General features: G+C 42.6%; 1 protein-coding gene across 18 annotated transcripts in view; it reads left to right on the top strand.

The window, feature by feature from the left end:
- ARPP21 (cAMP regulated phosphoprotein 21) overlaps window positions 1-15,864 on the top strand; it is a 131,726-nt gene that overhangs the window by 49,026 nt on the left and 66,836 nt on the right. For 12 of the 18 annotated variants that reach the window (XM_061366137.1, XM_061366142.1, XM_061366145.1 and 9 more), the window contains exons 10-11: window positions 12,736-12,844; window positions 14,584-14,685. The exons of 2 other annotated variants lie outside the window; for them this stretch is intronic. In XM_061366137.1, the coding sequence (XP_061222121.1) occupies window positions 12,736-12,844; window positions 14,584-14,685 (211 nt within the window). The remainder of the gene's footprint in view (window positions 1-12,735; window positions 12,845-14,583; window positions 14,686-15,864) is intronic. 4 more of the 18 variants (XM_061366150.1, XM_061366148.1, XM_061366147.1 and 1 more) reach the window with 1 other exon arrangement.

Here is a 15,864-nt window from a genome sequence, read left to right as displayed (position 1 = left end):
CCATAGACAGGAGTCCTGAAGGTCTGCATTTTGATTAGAGATTTCTTTTTTATGGCATATGGTTTCCAAAGTACCTCAGCTGTACGCTGAGGAGAGGCAGGAATGTTCTTGCATGCTCAAGAACTCATAAAGCCTGCACAGGCTGGGACTTAGTGTGTGTGCATCTGTTTGGGAAGAGCATATGGCTCTGTGGAGTTATCTTGTGGGTTGAATAAGCAGCTTGTGGCCTTTTTAATCTGGCTGAGTGAGAGTTCGTGTCACATCTCTGCTGACACTTGCAGACCCTGCGTTGGTCCCTGCCTCCAGGCAATGAGGTGCATTTATTGTGTTCAGCACACATCTTGCTGCCTGCAGGTACAGGGGTCGGAAGAGTGAATGGCTTTGAGATGAACGGGTGGTTGGGAAGATGTGGTAATGCTGCCTTCGAGGTGCAGTAGGCTCTGTCAAGCAGGGCATTAGAGTATTTCATTCCTTTCATCAATTTGCCACCCTAGGGCGATGTATATCCACTCCTATGTACCTGTGCCTATCAAGTACCTGCTTTTCAGGGGTTTGGTGTTGGAGAAAGGGCTTATTGAAGAGGTTGCAGCTGGAAGAAGGGCTGTGGCTTGTCTGGCCACCCATGCTGCTTTACAGAGAGGGGTAGATGGTGGTAAAAATACATCAGGACCTGAACCTCGGTGGGATTGCAACCCTGTGGCTTCTGTGAACTCTCAGTGAAGTGTCTCTTAACAATCCACTCAGACCACAGTGGCAATTTAGCCATCTGAAGAGTACTGATGAGCTTAATCTGAGGTGCCTATTGAAATTTATTGGAATGTGTGTTTTATAAGCTTTTTTTGTGAAATGAATTTTTAAAGCACAGAGATGACCTCCACTGCCCGAATGTTTGTTTGCCTTCATAGAGCAAAGTCTCTGTCCCCTCTGTCATTACAGAATAGTAGATTTTAAAGTCATTCTCTTTCTGCATGCTTTTTGACATTAAGGCAAAGAAAGAGAACTTAAATGTAATTTTTCATGGTCTCGTACCTGTAATGACAAAGGTCCTGCCTGAGTTGTCCAGCTTTTGAAATCTCAGCAGTATACACGAGAGAAGCTTATCAGAAAATGAGGCAAGATTTTGTTGCTGTTGTTGTTGTTGTTGCTTCAGGTTTGTAGTCAAAGAGCTCAAATACAGCTTAAAATGGGATGTCTGCTTGGTTCAGTGTGAAACCGCTCTTGTGTCAACATTGTAATGTATATTTGCCAGTCACCTGTGTCTGCCTGTCATCTATCTAAAGATACCCAGAAATGTAAGGGGAACTTAAGGCAGTGAAATATGATACAGGCAGAAGTTTGGAATTGAGGGAATATGTTAGATGGGGCATCATAAACTGGAGCCTATCTGTTCCTATTGAACAACTGGAAGTACTGTAGAGATTTTTTGCAGCACTGTTCATATTCGTATTCTTATGTATATTGGTTCAGTCAGATTCATTCATCTCATTATCTGTAGATAGGTGGAGAAATACAGGGGAAGTGTGTTTGGTGTGCTTGGTAAATGGAAAGGGGTTTCATTTAGTTGAGATCATCATCTGTGTGACAAATATGTCTGTACCACAGCCCACATGTGCACTCATGTACATTTTTATATCAGCATGAGTGACAGGGCTCGTCAGAGTTGAGAAGGTGGAGTGGTGCAGTGCTGATGATATATAATGGTTGTAGTTAGACATTTTCATACATTCTGAGGGTGTAACACACCTATTATGAACTTTATACTCATCTTCAGTTATGACTAATTTTTCTTCAAGAGCATCATGAGTTATGATCCTTGTAATATCTAATTTTCTTCCTACTCTGTTAATATGTGTTAATATAATACTGTCCCAGTCAAAAGGTTTTTCTGGTGCCATTGAGATACATCCAAAACTTTAGACAGTACTCACATAGGATATGTATTACAAGGGTTCCTTATAAGCTATAGCTGTATCAGCAGAAGGAGGCATAGTATACAGTATATCCTTTGGATAACCTATAAGACCTTCATAGTTATGACACAGAAGCTGTATTATTCTATTTCCTCTATGGATTGTGGTTTGAAATGCAAGCAGAATTCTTTTTGGGTTTCTATTAAGCAAGTGATCTTGCTGTAGATAATGTCTATGCCAATAGAGGTGTACTGTGCCCGTTTCCCCACCTTAAGGTAAGGATCCTACATGTGTGCCACTAACATGGCATTCACTGAACATTGGTAGGTTCCATAAGGAATATTATCTAGAAATGTTTGTTATCCCAGGCTGAAGTGCCAAGAAGATTTCCTTGAGATGCCGATTGCTGCAGCCTTTGGAGCATGCAGAAAAGTATGCCTTTCCCCTTGACTGGATCACGTATCCAGTGTCAATTCGGTTTCCTTAAGCAGCTGTTTGCTGATGGGAAGGATGGGACGTTTTCCACACACAATTTGTAATGGCTCTTTTTTATCTAGGTATATGGTGGTGGTTACAACTGCGTACCTGAACGCATGTGTCTCCTGTAAATCTCAGAGCAATTCAATGTTTGCCAGAGTGTTTGAAGCACAGGTTTGGCTCCCTGCCTGCTGTTGTAATACAGAACAGTTACCTGGCAAATGGTTTGCTGTATGGTATCGCATCTGCTTTTAAGCTCCTAATGCTATCCTTGATTATCATATATGTACACAGAGTAATGATCTCATGAGAGCAGAATTGCTTTTATGAGCCACATAATGCAGGAAAATATGTGAATACCCTTATTTCTGGGTTTGTCTTTTTCATTGGAGTCTTGCATTACTATTTTTCAATGGGCTGTGGGGTCAACTCAATTCCTTTATTCCCTATTGTAGTTCCCTCTTTCCCATCTTTACTAGAGAATGTTTGCTCCTCGACTGCTAAGAAATAAGCAGAAACTGGGGATATCTGTACTGGAGATATCTGTACTTTCCCTTTGGTTTACACTTGCTGCTGCCCAATCAGTATATGAGCATCATCTGCTACAAACGTGAAGAGAGGTATAAGGGTGCATGGTGAATGTATGCAGCTACCATGGAAAACCTGTTTAACTGGGAAATAATACTGGAATTGTCTGAGACATTTTTTCCACTTTAAGATGAACTAATACGTGATGCAACTAAGAATTTGGTATAAATATCAATAAACCAAGAGCGTATAACAATAACTGTGAGCTTATTTCAGTCTGGGATTAAACTAGGAACATGGTTAGGAAAAAAATCACCTTTTTTCAGTGCAATAGGAATTGGGTTTCGGATGCAGGAGCCCAGTGTCCCAGTAGTCATTGCTGTGATGCTTAGATGATGGCCGTTGGCTCCTACCTGCATTTTCTTATTGGAGGCAGAGCTGGGCAGCGCATCCCTGCATGCCAAGTAGGGGAAGGCTGTCACATCCCAGAAAGAGTGGGGAACTTCCTGAGAAATGCTGCACTGCAGTGCCTTGGCTTTTTATCCCAGGAGAGAAGCACCTGATGTGGAGGAGTTGAGTTGCCTTTCTTTTATCCAGTCACATGGTGATTGGAGAAGTGATTCAGGATGCACATATGTTAATAAAAGGTGGGAATTTTAGCAGTATTTTGCTCTTATGCTACAGGCGTTTGTTTCAGACCTAAAGTTGCCACTCTTCTGCTAAATGCATTATTTGAGGTAGTGCATATTCAACATTTCACTGCTTGATGCTCATCTGGAAGAGATTGAGGGTTTTTTTCTCCCCTCCCAACCTTTATTTTTAGTGTTTTATTTTCTTTAATGATACTTGCATCCTTTTTTCTGAGCAACCATTCTCTCCTTTTAGTCACATGCCTGTTTTAAATGGAAGATACAGTAGGGGGAAAAAATACTTGGTACACTTGCAGTTGAGTTGAATTTCACAAAGCCTTGATTCTTGGCTTTGTTCTTCCTTCAATCACTGTAAGCCTTATACTGGATCCAAGGAAATTACTTACTCTGTAAATGAGATGTTAGGGTTAATGAACCAGCTCTAATAGCTCCAATATTAAATTTTCATCTAGTGTAATTTATCAAAAGTAAATTGTTTATAATTAAGGTGGACATGTTCTTTACAGCTGTTCTATACTGTAATGAAATATTAGTTAGATGTTAATCAGGATATATCTGTGGTATTTATCTTTTCTATTTCGCTATTAAAATCTTTACCATCGCATCACTTAACGGTGTACGTTTTGCTAAACCTTGAAGGTTATAGTCACCTGCTTTGAGTGGAGATGGGAGGTGAGCCAGGAAGAGAATGCTATAGAATATGAAGCAGGTAATTCAGTTGAGGGAAGCTCTTCCTTGCATGAGTAATTAACTCGTGTCTTTACATGCTCGTCTAAGCTGTAGTAGGAAAATGCCCATTAATCAAGATGCTGTTTGGTCATTTTATGCTTTCAAACCACTGGAGAGAGATCTGGAAATCTGCAGTGGCCCCCGTGCTTTCCTCAGCTGTGATTGTACATCAGTTGCAGGTGAAATAATGGCTTTAAATCTGGGCATTTCAGAAACAAGGTGCTGATAGGCAAGCAAGTGAATTTTGGAGGTGGTCCAAATTGGTTTTAGAAATACCTTTTGCTAAACTGTTGCCTGCCCACTGTTTAATGTAGGAAATACGTACATTACAAATGAAAGAAGCATGGCGAGTTTTATGAAACCTTTGTATAAACAAGATCTGTTGTTTCTGCTGGTGGTTCCCAAGGTGAGCGCTGCCTCTGACAGCTTATCTTCTTCAGGCCACTGATTGATCAGGGGATGACTTCTGATCCATCAGTCTTCCTGGTGGAAATGGGGGAAAATGCCCGTGGGCTGAAGCAGAATTAAGCACAAGAATTTGTGTTGGTCTCAAGTTGCATGCATGGGGCATTTCAGGAGGACTCATAGTTTCTTCACTAGCCCGTTGTCTTTTGGGGAGCTATCTTGCCTTCGTTGGGAGCCTTCACATCTTGAATTCCTTCCTTTTTTTCCTCTCTTGTTCATTTTTGGGATTCTAAGATAAAAAAAAATGTAATTTTAAATAGATCACAGCAGTTATGTAATGCTACCATTTTCAGCCACTTGCAGAGTATGCAACATCCTCACCATCAAATATTAATGCATTCGGTGATAAACTGTGCTGCCATTGACGAGCCTCTACTAGCCAGAAATAAATCAGTGCTCTGCAAGATGTTCACTCTCAGCTGACACCCCGAGTATCAAGAATTCAGTCCAGGAGAGTGGGAGCAGGAGAATTGGGCCCTTCAGGTCCAAAAGTCACCTTAGCTTGATCATAGGACAGCAAAACATTTTGAAGCTCCTAAAATGGTCTCTGTTTGGGGCATTGCACTTCAGCCCCATCAAGCAGCAGAGCCGGTATCTCAGTGTGCCTTGGCCTGCCAGCTTCTCCCCCGAGTTAAGAGCTAGATTTCCATGTTCTAGCCCCAAAATACTGGGCTGAATATTGAAGCCTGTACTCAGGCAGACTCTAAGGGGGTCAAGATGCGCTGTGTGTTTGCATCCATAGATTAAACCAGGATGATTTTCTGGATTTCAGTTTTGGAAAAGCTTATGAGAGTCAAGAGTTGTATGGTGATACTTCAACATTAGATTCTGTTCTGTAAATACTGTCTACCTTGAAAGCCTTCAGGATAAGGCCCCTGCTTCAACCACACACAGAATCACTTGGCATGGAAGAGACTCTGTGTGCATTGACTTGTACCTGCAGCTTTGCCATGGTTTTCATGATGGGAAACGCTGCTGATGTCAGCCCCACTGACATCATGCTGCTGGGCTACTACAGCTGAGCATCTGGAAGGGTGAGTGTGCAAGGGTGACAGGATAAGCCTCACTCTCATTGAACAAAGAACACTGGGAGGTATTACTGCCATGCAGTGTTACTGCCTCTTCAGTCCTGCCAAGCTCACCTGCAACCCCAATTTGAGGGGGAGAATCCCTGTCAAAATAGCTTGTGACTTCTCACATCCTTGTTTAGTAGTAAATACAGAACATGCTTAGAGCTCAGATGCTGTTAATGAAGATACAGTCTTTAGCCAGGAACAATGTGGCATTTGGCAATTGAGGGTTTGGATTTCTTTTTAGTCCTGTGCCACAGAAAAGGGAGCATCTTAAAGGAACTGTCTTGTACATGGCTGATCTTTTCTTTTTGATGGCTTTTAATGTGCTTTTATCATCGCAACCCAAGTTCTTAGTGACTCATACTATAAAAGCAGCAATCTGTTAATGAGGCATTTACCTTCAAATGCTTGAAATGCCATCTTGAGTGGTTTTAAGTTGTGATAATATAACTGCACTGTACTTGAACAATTACCTGTATTTAAATTCCCACTCTGACTTTTTGAAACTGCGTTTTAGCATCCGTCAGCCCCTAAATACTTGAAACCTATTTGAAGGCTGCAGTTCCAGGCCCTCATTCTTGAAAGGCATTATTCTGCGATAATTTAATCAAATAATTTAACATGTAGGGCTGGAACTGTACCTTTTGTCATTGACAATGATGATACTTGCTTCCAAGTCCTGTAAACTCTTGAGCTCTCAGAATATATTCCTATGCATGCATAATCAGAACGGTTGTTTGTACTGCAGACAACAGAGCTTTAGCCCTCAAGATAAAGATAGAGTAATGCTTATGTAGATTTGCTGTGGTGCTAAATGCAAAGGCCTAGGAAAGCCTTCAGCATCAAACCAAAAAAGCACAGCAGGCAGATGTAGTAGATGCTCAGAAACTAGCAAAGCAAGAAAGGCCAGCACGCTGTGGCACAGCAGGCCTTCAGAATAGAGACCGATGTGATGTTAGACTGAGCAGTAAGCTTAATTAGACAAGTGCAAATAACAAGGAAACGCTGTTAAACCATCCGAACACCTGCATAAGAATGCCCTGAATCTTCACAGCTTCCCTGAACCTTGTCAGCAGCTTTGCTGCTCTGCTCTCACCGTCCCATTGCTTTTCTGACGGCATCCTTGTGTAAGAGCATTTTGTTGCTTGCTCATTTTGTTTGGCAGATGATGGTCCTCCAAGTACCCAGGGGTGTATTTTGACTGTTCCTAGCCCCATTACCCTTCCTATTTTTCACTTGGTGCTGCTGTTTGTTCAGGAGAGGGATATTACCATGCTGTCCCATATTACATGGGTTAGATCACCATTGCACTGTAAATACCAAGTTCATCTTTTCAGACTCTTGTCTGACCACACCGCAGGGATCTCCACTTTTGAACCCTCTTTCCTATCTTGCTGTCCTTTGGACTGCTGCTTCACTATTGACCTGGGGGGCTTTTGCAGATGCTGTGCACTACAGCACTTGCTAGGTTTTTTACCTGCATCAGGCGCTGTACTGGCAAACCCATCTTTTCACGCGTGGTGAGGTTGTTGCTCTCAAAGGTGTTTTGCAACAGCCTGTGCGCTACGGTGCTGTCAGAAACATACACCTCATGATAAGGATTTATGTGCTGTACATGTCAGCCCTGACAATACCAGACTCTTTGTGTGCTCTGCTAATACAGTGACTAAGTCTTCAGAACCATAACATTCAAAGCCCGTGCTTGTCTCTTTCCATTTGTCCTTCTGGTGTGGTATCTGTGTTTCCTCTTTCTCAAGCAGTTATTTCAGAGCTGATTCATTTACTTGAAATAAGTGAAGGTTTCCCACCCCACAGTATTTCATTTCTTATCTCCCATGCAAATAGAGGTCTATAAAACTGCATTAGCTTGCTTCTAAACACTGCAGATGCAAGGAGATGCCTTGTTACTTCCTTAGTCCATGTCTCCTGATAGCTATTACCACCCTGCTATGTGTTTTAAAAATAGGGAATTTGATTAAGGAGTGAATACCCGGTTAAGGTACTTAAGGTTTGGGTCTCTTTTTTCATTGCTACTTACAGTGGTTGATTCACAATCAAAAGCATTAAATGAGCATGTAATGGGGAATTCTCCTTAAAGAGTCCATGTAGAAAATAAGCCTGAGGGGCAAACTCTGTTTTCTGTCATAGAGAGATAAATGGAGAGGAGCTCTACCAAAGTGAATGGAAGTAGCTCCTGTTAAAATCACCATTATGATAGCAGGGAAAAATCTTATATCGGATGTTATCAAATTCTTAACTTTCTTTTTGCTTTCTGACACACACAAATATTTTCCTGCTTACCCCAACTTTACCATTCCAAAATACAGGCTTCATTGTAAGGAATGAGCCCAGAAAAGTTGTTCTGTTTTCAGGTTCTGCTTAAGTAAGGACTGTAGATGGCTTTTAAGTACCTATAAAATGAGAAAGGTAAATGATAGTAGCCAACTTTAACAGAGAAAGCAGACACAGCATCTAGGAGGTACTGATGGAGCTTTGTTCTGCTGTAGATTTGTTACTATATATTTGACTCAGTGTTTGACAAGACAACGGTGTGGCTGAGGTTGAATGGGACCTCTAGAGGTCTTTCTGTCCAGCACCACTGCTCAAGGAGGGCCACCTAGAGCCAGTTGCTCAAGACCATGCCCAGGACCATCCCAAGGATGCCTCTTGTGCCAGTTCGTGATCACCTTCACTGTGAAAGGATTCCAAGCACACAAACAAGAAACTTAATGCATATCTTGAGGTAACTGTTGTAATGATTTCCCAATACACAGATGGGGCTGAAAGAGGCAAAATGACCATTGGCTGCATGGCAAGGAATCACAGGCACTAGAAATGGCAAAGCAGTGTTGTCCTGAGGTTTTGCCTGGATACTCTCCCCAAGTCTGCACCTGATACTGCAGTGGAGTATTCAGAAGTGCTCCTGAACAGTGGGTGGGAAACTTAATGATGCCTGTTTCATGTGTCTGGCAATTGGGTAAACTGATCACCCACCAAAAGGCTATTTCATAATCCATCCTCTCTCTTCTGCACATTGGGAAAGAAAATGGTGAGGAAAACGTTGGCAAAGATAGGGTGATGGGAGCACACTTTGCTGTGCTGACAATGACCTAACAACTGTATGAAATATTCAATGGGTTCATACACGATTATGTTTTGGTGAAGTTGCATTTTTAGGGCACAGATGTTTTGCTTCCACCTGTTATTGTCGGGCAATAAAATGTTAGATGATCAAAAATTTATATTTAATAAAACCAAAGCAAACAGAAACCACCCCAAACTTTCCATCTTTTAGCCTGTGTGATTTCCCCCTCCTCGTGTATGGGTTTCTGAGCCTTTATGGTGTAAGTGGGAAAACTGTCTGGTTTTCTCAGTGCACAAATCCTATTGACTTAAAAGGGAATTATTTCCTCCCTAAGCTTTTTCTGGAGTTACTGGGGTTTGAGGTTCTCCAGTGATCCACTGATGTCAGACATGGGGGCTAAATGAGATGCTGAATCTCATAGAGGCAGGCAGCACTCTGTAAGCACATATTGGTGTGTCTGCTTTTTTGCACATGGCTGTTAGCATGCAGAGGGATGCTCCATGTGGCCAGGGTCAATGCAGCAATGCAGGATAGGTACTGGAGGATGTTTTGGGTGTGTTTTTGCAGAAGATCCCTTAAATAGTTTAGCATACTTGAGTTAGTGATGAGGTCTTCAGAAGTGCTCAGGGTCTCTCCCAAAAGGCTATGTAAACCTCATTTTTACCACCTAAAATGAAACTGAGCTGTGGTGGGGGTTTGAAGAGGCAGATTAGGTAATGGTATACCCAATGGGGTAATAGTGAATATTGTCCTTATTTTACATTGAGTTGTAATTATAATTTTAAACTGTATTTTAACTTGAGTTAGATCTTTATTTATGCCAGTACTGAAGATAAGCATGATAAATTCACTCCCTTACATGCATGAGCACAATTTGGTAGGTTGTGCAGACTCTGCTAACGATAGTATCAGGGCAAAAAAGCTCAGAAGAGCAGTAAATGTGATTACTATTAATTTAGGACTCGCATGAGATAAATTCACTCTATCTGCTGTACTACTGTAATTATGTACTGTATTAGTACATTGACAGTGTACTGCATCTTACACAAAGTTATCTGGTGCTTTCTTCCATTTTCAAGCAGTTAATTCACCAGCAAATTCATAAACTGATGCAACAGATTTCCCTGGGACAACCAGAATGCCTGTGCTTCCTTTTAGCAAATGCATTATATGGTTACAAGGAACTTGAAAGCTGTGAATGTGGAACTTGCACTGACTTCCGTCACATAACTAGACACAAATCTTTACAGAGTCAGCCTCTTCTCTACCTAAACGATGAGAGCATTTGGTTCCACTTAATGGTTTTAAACTATTTGCCATCTACATCCTACTAATAGTATATTTGTTGCTATAGATCTTAGAAAAGAAAAGGCAGTAAAAAGTATTGAAGAAAACACCACAGATGTGTGTAAACATCAATATTCTTTATAATAAGTTGCATTTATGTCAACTGAAGTATTTTTCTTAATGTTTAAGGGGGGCATTCCTGAAGTTATTTGTTGCTATGTATCTTATTCCTCACCTGACAGTTATCCCTTAGGCTTTGAATCCTTATTAACTGAGCTTGTCTTGATATCTACAACCTCACTGGCAGTGGTGACCCGGAACTGCAGTGACAATGGGGAGGGCAGGACCTTCTCATGGTGCTGCTGTTACTACGATGCTCCATAACACTCTGCACCTTTCCAGAGCCTCTGCCCAAGCAAACTTCTTTTCACAACTGGATGTTAATCACAGCCTGATTAATTTTATTCACAGGCACACACAGGATCATTAGTTGAGGCTTGTGGCTTGTTCTTGTGCTTCTCCTTTTGTCTGCTGTCAAGTGGAAACATCTTATAAATAGTAAATGAAGTGGAAATGGGATTTAAAAGTTAAAGTAACTCTATGCAGTATTAAAGCTGTGTTGCTGTGTAACTAAGTTAGGAGAGGCATTTTCCCAAATTGCTTTTTCAAGGCTTTTTCTCTAATTTTTGATGACTTTTTTGCCCCTCTGCATTTTAAAATCCCAGTTGTTTATTATACTTGGCATACAGTGTATTAGATGCTCAGCACATAGTTCACAGCTGTAGATTTATGCACTGATAGTATAATTGCAGAAATTTTGCTTGTGCTTTAGGATGCTAACCCAGGAAAATGGCATTCCTCAGCTGGTGCTGAGGAAATGTCAGAAATCATCCATTACGTTAGAGAACCATGTGGAGAGCCATGTTTATTTGGGCTTGCTCAAAAGGAAGCTAGTAGGGCATCTCGGTCTTTCCTGTGTTGGGCTCTATACCTGTTAGCACTAGCACCTACAGATGATGGACAGAGGTTTCCTGAATGCTCCAGATCCTTGGAAATAGGGCTGGTTTGTTCTGTCTCTTCATCAGAAGAAAGCAAATTGTGAGCTAAAGTGGGAGTCCCTCAAATTCACACAGGATGAGGGGCGGGAGAGCTTCTGTCTCTCAGTGTTGTATTTCTGCCAGTTCATTACAAATGTTTTCTGCACATCTGACAATGAGTTGGCATGGACTGTAATTATGGCGTGAATATGCGCTGTGTTGTGATTTCAAACCAATTGCTAATTAGTTAAGTGCAAATCTGAATGCTTTGACAACAAAATGGTGGCTGATTGACAGATCTGGTCCGAGTTTTCCTTTCTGAAATAAGACAAAGCAGAGGGCTTTGAGAATTTGCAGAGGGCTTTTGTTTACAAAGGCAGTGATGTCTGTAAATTCTACCCTTTGATTTCTTCACAATTGGTCCATTAATGTCAGGGGATGTTTCGTGCCTTGTTTATGTAGGTCTGTAGACAAGAGCATCTGCCACCAGGACTGCTGTTAGCAGCTCCTTCAGCGCAGAGGACAAAGTTTGTGTTCCCTGATAGAAACCTCACAACATGACACAGGGTATTACTGCTTTTATAATCCAGCCTGTGCCTTGGCAGCCCCTCAGTTGGTTGAGAGCAACATTTGAATCCCAGCTCAGTTCTTGAGACTGCTTCTTGACATCGTTGGGGCTTAAAATGTGACAGGTTTGGCTCTGGGGGCGGTGCAGACCGGAGTGGTATTTATTGACAGCCACAAAGCACTGGCAATGACCAGCTCGGTGACAACAGATACTTCTTAAAACTTGCTTTTCTGAGCCAGGTTAGGTGCTGCGTTCTGCACAATGTGAGAACGTGGATCCAGCATCCTGGCATCTTCCGAACCTGACAAGCTTGAACTTTTTAACCAGTGGGGTTTGGCTTAAAATCAAGTGAATAAATGAATGAATGTCTGGATGGGTTTAAATCAGATACTCTGTGATTGTTCTGGAGTGTTTTCCTTGCTTCATGGTGATGAGATAATATGTTGTTTGAGCAATACTCCATCAGTCCCTCCCATTACCGGTTGTGTTTATTAGAAATGAGGAAACTTTAGGGTTTGTGTTAAGATTTCTGTCCATTTTCCCTTACTTTCAAAGGTTGACAGGCTTCCCTATACAGCAGTGTTGCTGGAGGCCACAGCTACCGAAGGAAGCAAATTAACATGCAGTATGTTAATTTGTTTTCCCTGTCCTTCAGTCACAGTGAGGAGAGTCTAAATATTTCAGTGACGGAGACTTTGGATTCCTGCTCCTTGCTACACAACAACAACAAAAGCTATTTATAGCAATAACAGTTAGCAGCGATACAGCAGCCTCAGACAGCGACAGGCAGCGTCTCACCATGACCGCGACTGTTAACTGCTTTTGCACTGAATGCCTCTGTCAAAACAAAAGAGCACTGAGAAATAAAGATCAAAGCGAAACCAAAAGAAAGATTTTTTTATTGCTATGTTTTACTTTGCTGGCAGACCAGAGCAAAGGTTTTCTGAACATTTAAAAGATGAAAAAGGTGAAGAATCCCAGAAGCGATTTATCTTGAAGCGAGATAACTCTAGTATTGATAAAGAAGACAATCAGGTTGGTTCTCGGTTCGAGAGTTGCTGCAATTTGTTCTGTTTTCGAAGGTGGGCTGACTGATGTTATTGTTGTTCTTTTGTTGTTGCTCTCCTCCTCCCCTGCTCCCTTCCCGCCTCCTTTGGCATCCGTACCATGGGTAGCACTGAGCCCTGGCGTGGCCGCTTCAGCCGTGGCAGTGTGTGGGTTTGCATGGGTGGTTTGCTTGGCGCAGGATGTGCTGCATGCCAAAGGGATGGGGGAATGCCGGCGGCTCCGGGCTCTGTGGAAGGCTGTGTCAGTCGCGTTTCCCAATGTCTCGCCTAACTATGGCAGTTGTGCCGCTCCCTGCAGCTTCCTCCTTCTGTGGTACCCATGCAGAGATGGATTTCAGTAAGGACTGATGAGAAACTGATGTAGCCCCAAAACAGAGAGAGGAAATAAACTAAAATCAGCATCCCCCAAACAAACATGATGGTGAGGCCAGGTTCATTTAAAAAAACCCAAACCCATCCTAAATTAAGCTTTGACCCCAAATCAGTTTCGTCTTTTAGTTCCCTCCCTCCTCCCATGCTCTCACCACCTTTTACTGTCTGTGTAACTTACTTGCTTGTTGTGCATGTACTGTGGCAGACGTTCCCCTCTGTGTTGCCTGTGCTATAACACGACCTTACCTGAGGTGAGCCTGACGACTAGGGGAGTGCCAGGGAAATGAGTGTGTTTATGCTGCCTGGAAAAGCGGGTGCTGTGCTGTTCCCATCCAGTGCAAGCTGCCTATGTGGAATATATTAACCAAAAGAACCAATCAAAAAGGGTTTCTTATGTCAATTGCTTTTATGAGAGAATTCTCACAGGTAAGAAGACAGCATCTGCTTTCTTTGCTCAGGTTGTGCTTGTGGAGGGAGCTGCCATTGAGCCTCTCATTGCCACGCTCCATGTTTTCAGCCAAGGACTGATTTTTTTCCTTTTTCCTTTACATTTTTAACTTTTCCCCTTGACTTCCAGTGGTACAGAGCAGCCTCGCCAGTTGTGCTGCATCCAAGTTACCTTTGAAAACAAACCCCAAGCGTGTCTAGGGCACGGTGAATATGGGCATCAGCCGTGAAAGTGGCATGACCTCTCTCACGGGGAGCTGGGGTGCAGGGGGAGAAGGAGCAGTATTGAAACCCAGTTGCCAACCAAGTGTTTCTTGATGAGGGTCCTTCTCTCCCACGGCACAGCCATTTCCTGAGAGGCACAGACTTTTTGCCCTTCTTTTCCCAACGAGACTGAAGTTGAAGGTTCCTTGCCGTGCGGAAATGGTTGGAAGTGTTGTGCCGAATACCTGGGACTTCTCCTTGTTACACATAGGCTTTGGTGGGTTTCTTCTAGGATTTGCAGTTTAGCTCTTCCAGCCTAGTTTCCCCTCTTCCCTTCCTTGATTCTGCAGATTGCGAGCGCTGCCATTGCTCCTGCTCCTTGCAGCAGTAGGAGAGTCGAGAAATCTTAGTGGTCGAAGGCACTTAGGCTTGGGGTGAGAACACCCAGTTTTAGGATGGTGGGTCCACCCAAGCCATGCAGGAAGCCTTGTTTTGGCCAGCTGCTGTGTGGACTGGAAACCCTTGGGTGCCCATCCTCGCAGGGTGCTCCGTGCAGGAACTACAGCTATTGTTTCCATGCTTCGTTTGTTTGAGTGAACATTTATTATTCTCAGCTGACAGTTACTTAACGGCAGTTTCTAACAGCTCAACTTATATAATCCTCCTGGTTTTCTTTCTGCTCAGCAAAACAGAATTCTTCCATTTAGAGATGACAGACGAAGTAAATCAATTGAAGAGAGAGAAGAGGAGTATCAGAGAGTGAGGGAGAGAATATTTGCACAAGATGTGAGTAGTTGTTTTAATTGCCTCTTTAGTGCCATCCCTTCGCCGGTAGTCAGACAGTCTCGCCCCCCTCCAACACCAACACTGCAGCAGGACCTGCCCTGTGGGGCTGGAGGAGACAGGGAAGGGAGATTGGCGCAGAGGGTCTGAGAGGAGCTTGAGATGTGTGGAGGTTGGCTTCTGGAGAAGGAGGTGATGAGCGGTGCAGGGAGAAGGGTAGAGGAGAGATCAGGCCCAGCATGTTGTCTGGGGAGTGCTTATCCCGTTTCTTTGAATGTTCATGTTTGTGTGGTCTAGGTTTCCTTCTGTTTGCCTTCTCTTTTGACAGACAAAGAGCAGTGATTTAAATGGACACTCTCAATAAAGCAAGGCCATGTAAACTAAGGCCAGGTTGGCTGTTGGATGGGGCTCTAGCAACCTGGTCTAGCAGAAGGGGTCCCTGCTCATGGCAGGGGATTGGAACTGGGTGAGCTTTAAAGTCCCTTCCAAGCCAAACCAGTCTGGGATTCTATAATATATGTTTCAAGCTGGATCAGATTTTCTAAGTGTCTTTTTGCATGGGTTCGTTTCTTTGGACCAGTGATGTAGCGCTAAGATGCTAAGAACAAAAATAAGCCAGAGGTTAAACGTGGAGTTGCATGGGGTTTTTATTTAAATGACCAGTTAAGGAACTGGGTTACTGCCATCAGGAAGAGTCACATTATTGATTTTATTTTGAAAGGAATACAGTGAAACAGGCATTCTAATTCCTGCCTTTACCAAACAAATCAGAACTTGCACAAGAAGCTATATTGCTAGGGAGAGGAAAACAATAGAGAGAGCAATACCTCCTGTTCCTGAAAAGGGAAGAAAATCATAGTTTGCTGTAATATTGTAATGATGGGGTCCTAAAAGGGAAAAAAGAGTCAGCATTTTACTGTTTTATCTCACTTCTCAGCGGGAGCTCTCCCACTTAGAGGAATATGGGGATAAACCTGATTAAAACTGTTCCTGAAAATCATATTTGGCAGTGTCCATTTAAATGAAAGCTGTTCGTATGTTGCAGGTCTAATAGTATTGGTTTAGATATCCTGTTTGCCCTGGCTTCGGAGTTGCACATGTCCAAGTTCTTTAGCAGAATACATTGTATAGTGTTAAGGTGTGCATTGTCTGACTTAAGTAAGTTTGCTGTTTAATAAGTAG

The sequence above is a fragment of the Neopsephotus bourkii genome, unplaced genomic scaffold, assembly GCF_033783945.1.
Source record: "Neopsephotus bourkii isolate Nb327-2 ecotype Australia unplaced genomic scaffold, CSIRO-AGI_Nbou_v1 NB_1308, whole genome shotgun sequence".
In the NCBI taxonomy this organism is placed as follows: Eukaryota; Metazoa; Chordata; class Aves; order Psittaciformes; family Psittacidae; genus Neopsephotus; species Neopsephotus bourkii.
Note: the sequence above shows the minus strand (reverse complement) of the source record. Positions and strands in the feature narration are given on the sequence as shown.